This window comes from Capsicum annuum, unplaced genomic scaffold (assembly GCF_002878395.1).
Source record: "Capsicum annuum cultivar UCD-10X-F1 unplaced genomic scaffold, UCD10Xv1.1 ctg53066, whole genome shotgun sequence".
NCBI lineage: Eukaryota > Viridiplantae > Streptophyta > Magnoliopsida > Solanales > Solanaceae > Capsicum > Capsicum annuum.
In genome coordinates this window covers 1-3,739 of record NW_025861148.1, presented here as the reverse complement: position 1 = coordinate 3,739, position 3,739 = coordinate 1, and the positions used below count along the sequence as shown (strand labels likewise).

At 38.5% G+C, this 3,739-nt stretch overlaps 1 protein-coding gene across 1 annotated transcript; it reads right to left on the bottom strand.

Annotated features, from left to right (window-relative positions):
* Positions 1 to 3,204: 3,204 nt before the first annotated feature.
* Positions 3,205 to 3,567, bottom strand: LOC124893004 (the record flags this gene model as incomplete). The annotated part of the gene is made up of 1 exon (XM_047404165.1): positions 3,205 to 3,567. A coding segment is annotated over exon 1 (363 nt), but the record flags the coding sequence as incomplete, so codon positions are not given.
* Positions 3,568 to 3,739: the final 172 nt, after the last annotated feature.

Below are 3,739 nucleotides of genomic sequence, written 5' to 3'. Positions count from 1 at the left end.
GATACCATGCATCTACTTAAATCAGATATGATATGAATTGTCCTCTTTTTTGTTATGCATTGAGTCTTTTATCGGAGACGCATGATCTAGCTATTGTACAAAGAGTGTATTTGAACTTAGAAATTCACTAAATATGTGTAAATATTAAATGTAGTACCAATTATTGGCAACTGATCTCATTATTTTTAAATTCCAAACCCATAAAGTTGAAATCGTGACTACATTTTTGTGCTGTATATTCTTGCTCTTTTCAATAGAACTACTACTAGGTAGCATTATATTAAGCTAATTATTTTAGTTTTTACCTCTATATTCTTTAAAAGAAAATTATTTAATTGTATGGGTGGTTAAATTTTACTAATAAATGGCCCATAAATTGATAATTCCACCCAATTTTTACTCATTTAGTTTCATGGATTGTCTACCCAATTGAAAGGTCTTTAATTTTTGTTATGTATTAAACTTGCATCCACTGGCGGAGCCGCATTATAGCTGAACCCCCTTCGGCGAAAAATTATACTATTTTTATATAGTAAAAATTATTTTTTGTATATATATAATTGATATTGAACCCCCTGCGATTAATTCGTGTGCCAACACTTTTCGATTTTGAACCCTCTTGCTGAAAATTCTGGCTCCGCCACTGCTTGTATCTAGTGAGGCATAGATTCTTTAAGGATGTTGAGCATTAGTACAATAACAACAACAATTGGGATCGAGGGGTAAGTGTATGCAGCACATACCACTACCTCAGATGTGAGATAGATAGGTTGTTTCTGAAAGACCCCCGGATCAAAATAAAACAATCTAGACAAGGAATAGTAAAAGAATAAACTATAATAGAAATCAACATATCCAATAATACCATAAACAAGATACACCAAGTAATACAACATCCTAAACTCATACTAACCTTATACTCTAATGTGCCTCCTCCATAACATCCTATCTAGGTTCATGTCCTCGATAGGTTGGAGTTGCTCCATGTCATGTCTAATCACCTTCCTCCAATATTTCTTTGGTCTACCTCTACCTCGCTTGAAGCCATCCCCACACCTGCTGCTGGGAATCTGTGCCCCTTCTCATCATGTGACCAAACCATCTCAACCTTGTTTCCCTCATCTTGACTTTCACTGAAGTCACTCCTACCTTATCTCGAATAACCTCATTTCTAATACAATCTTTTCTAGCACACCCACACATCCACCGAAGCATTCTCATCTCCGCTACCTTCATCTTCTAGATGTGGGCCTTCTTAACAGGCCAGTACTCCGCCTCATACAATAAAATCAGTCTAACTTCCACTCTGTAAAATTTTTCTTTAGGTTTAGGAGGTACCTTTTTGACAGACAAGATTTTGGAGGAGATCTTCTATTTTATCCACCCTACCCTAATCTATAATGACATCTTTGTCAATCTCTCCATTCTCCTAAATCATAGACCCTATATACTTGAAATTATATCGCTTATTGATAGAATGAGTATCAAGCTTAACAACCATATTGGACTCATGCTACACCTTGCTATACTTATACTCCATATATATCGTCTTAGACCTACTCAACCTAAATCCATTAGACTCAAGGGTTTGCCTCCAAACCTCTAATTTAGTACTTACTCCACTACATGCCGCATCAATCAAGACCATATCATTCAAAAAAAGCAAACAGTAAGGCACCTTACCTTGAATTTGCCACGTCAAAACATCCATCACTAAGGTAAAAAGGAACAAACTATGCGTCAATCCTTGGTGTAACCCCATCAGGATAGGAAAGTGCTCTGAGTACCCTCCCCTAGTCCTAACCCGAGTCTTCAATCCATTGTACATATCCTTAATCGCCCTAACATACACCAAGGGTACACCTTTAGACTCCAAACACCTCCAAAGAACCTCCCTAGGAACTCTATCATAAGTTTTCTCCAAGTCAATAGACACTATGTGCAAATCCTTCATTCTTTCCCTATACTACTCCATCAGTCTCCTAGCGAGATGGATGGATTTATTAGTGGAGCGTATTGACATAAATACAAACTGATTTTCAGAAATAGTAATGTTTCTCTACAACCTCAACTCTATCACCCTCTCCCAAACCTTCATAGTGTGACTCAATAGCTTGATACCCCTATAATTATTGCAATCCTGAATGCCAACCTTATTCTTATACAACGAAATCATCTACTCGGCCTCCAACCTTCAGGCATCATTGCCGTCTTGAAAATTATGTTAAACAACCAAGTAAACCACTCTATACCTGCCCTCCTGTGCACTTTAAAAATCCATGGGAATCTCATCTGGCCCCATCGCTCTATCTCTACACATCCAATGAATATCCCCCTTAACCTTCTCAACCTTAATGCACCTATAATAACCATAATCGCAAAACCTTTTGGAATGCTCCAAATCCCTCAACACAATGCTAGTATCCCTTATTTTATTCAGGAGATCATAGAAGTAAGACTGTCATCTCTTTCTAATACGACCCTTCTCCACCAAAACGTTATCGTCCACATCCTTAATACACTTCACTTGATCAAGGTCCAGAGCCTTTTTGTCCCTCACCTTGGGTAGCCTATACAACTTTTTTACCTACCTTTACTATCTAACATTGTGTATAAACTCTTGAAAGCAGCATCCTTAGCCATCGGGACCTCTAACTTCACCATTTTCCTAGCAAACTTATACACCTAATTTTTCTGTTTATCGACTTCATCCTTAGTCTCAGCCAACTTTGCATATGCTTTCTTCTTAGTCTCCATGTTCTTCTTCACCTCTTTGTTCCACTACCAGTCCCCTTGGTGTTTGCTTGAGAGGCCTCTCGAGACACCCAACACCTCTCTAGTTGCCTCCCTGATGCAACTGGAAATCTTATCCCATATACTATCAGCATCCCCTCCACTCTCCCAAGCCTTCCCCTTCATCAACTTATCCCTTATATCCAGTGCACTAGCCAAAGTTAGATTGCCCTATCTAATACTTGGATAATCCTCCATACTTCTCCTCCTCTGCTTCTTTATAATATCCAAGTCCATTACCAAAAGCCAATATTGGGTTGAAAGATTCTCATTTGATAAGATGTTACACTCCTTACAAATACTCCTATATCCTTTCCCGAGGAGCAAAAAGTCGATCTGGGTCTTGGCCATCGAATTACGGAAGGTACCAAGTGAACCTCCTTCTTCGGAAAGTTTGAATTAACTACCTACCACCAATCCAAACGCCCGAGCAAAATTCAAAAGTGCCACTCCTTCGTCATTCCTTATACCAAACCCATAGCCTTTATACATATCATCATAACCCCTTGAAGAAGACCCTATGTGCTCATTGAAATCCCCTCCTATAAAAATCTTATCATTACTAGGGACATCTCTCACCATCTCGTCCAAAGCCTCCCAAAACCTCTTCTTCTCTTCCTCATCCAAGCCTATATGCGGGGCATATGCACTAATAATATTCCAAGAAGACTCTCCAATAACTAGTTTAATTGACATCATCCTATTGTTGACCCTCTTAAACTCTACCACTTGCTTTCTGAGCTCATCATATACTAGGATACCTATACCATTCATGTTCCTCACGCTTCCTGAGTACCACAACATATAACCATCTAATACCCTCGCCGTAGTACCTACCTATTTGGTATCTTGGAGACAAGCTATATTAATTCACATGTTTTCTAAGAATTTTCACTAGAACTAATGATTTCTCTAATAAAGAACATATTTTCCACGATCCTACTCT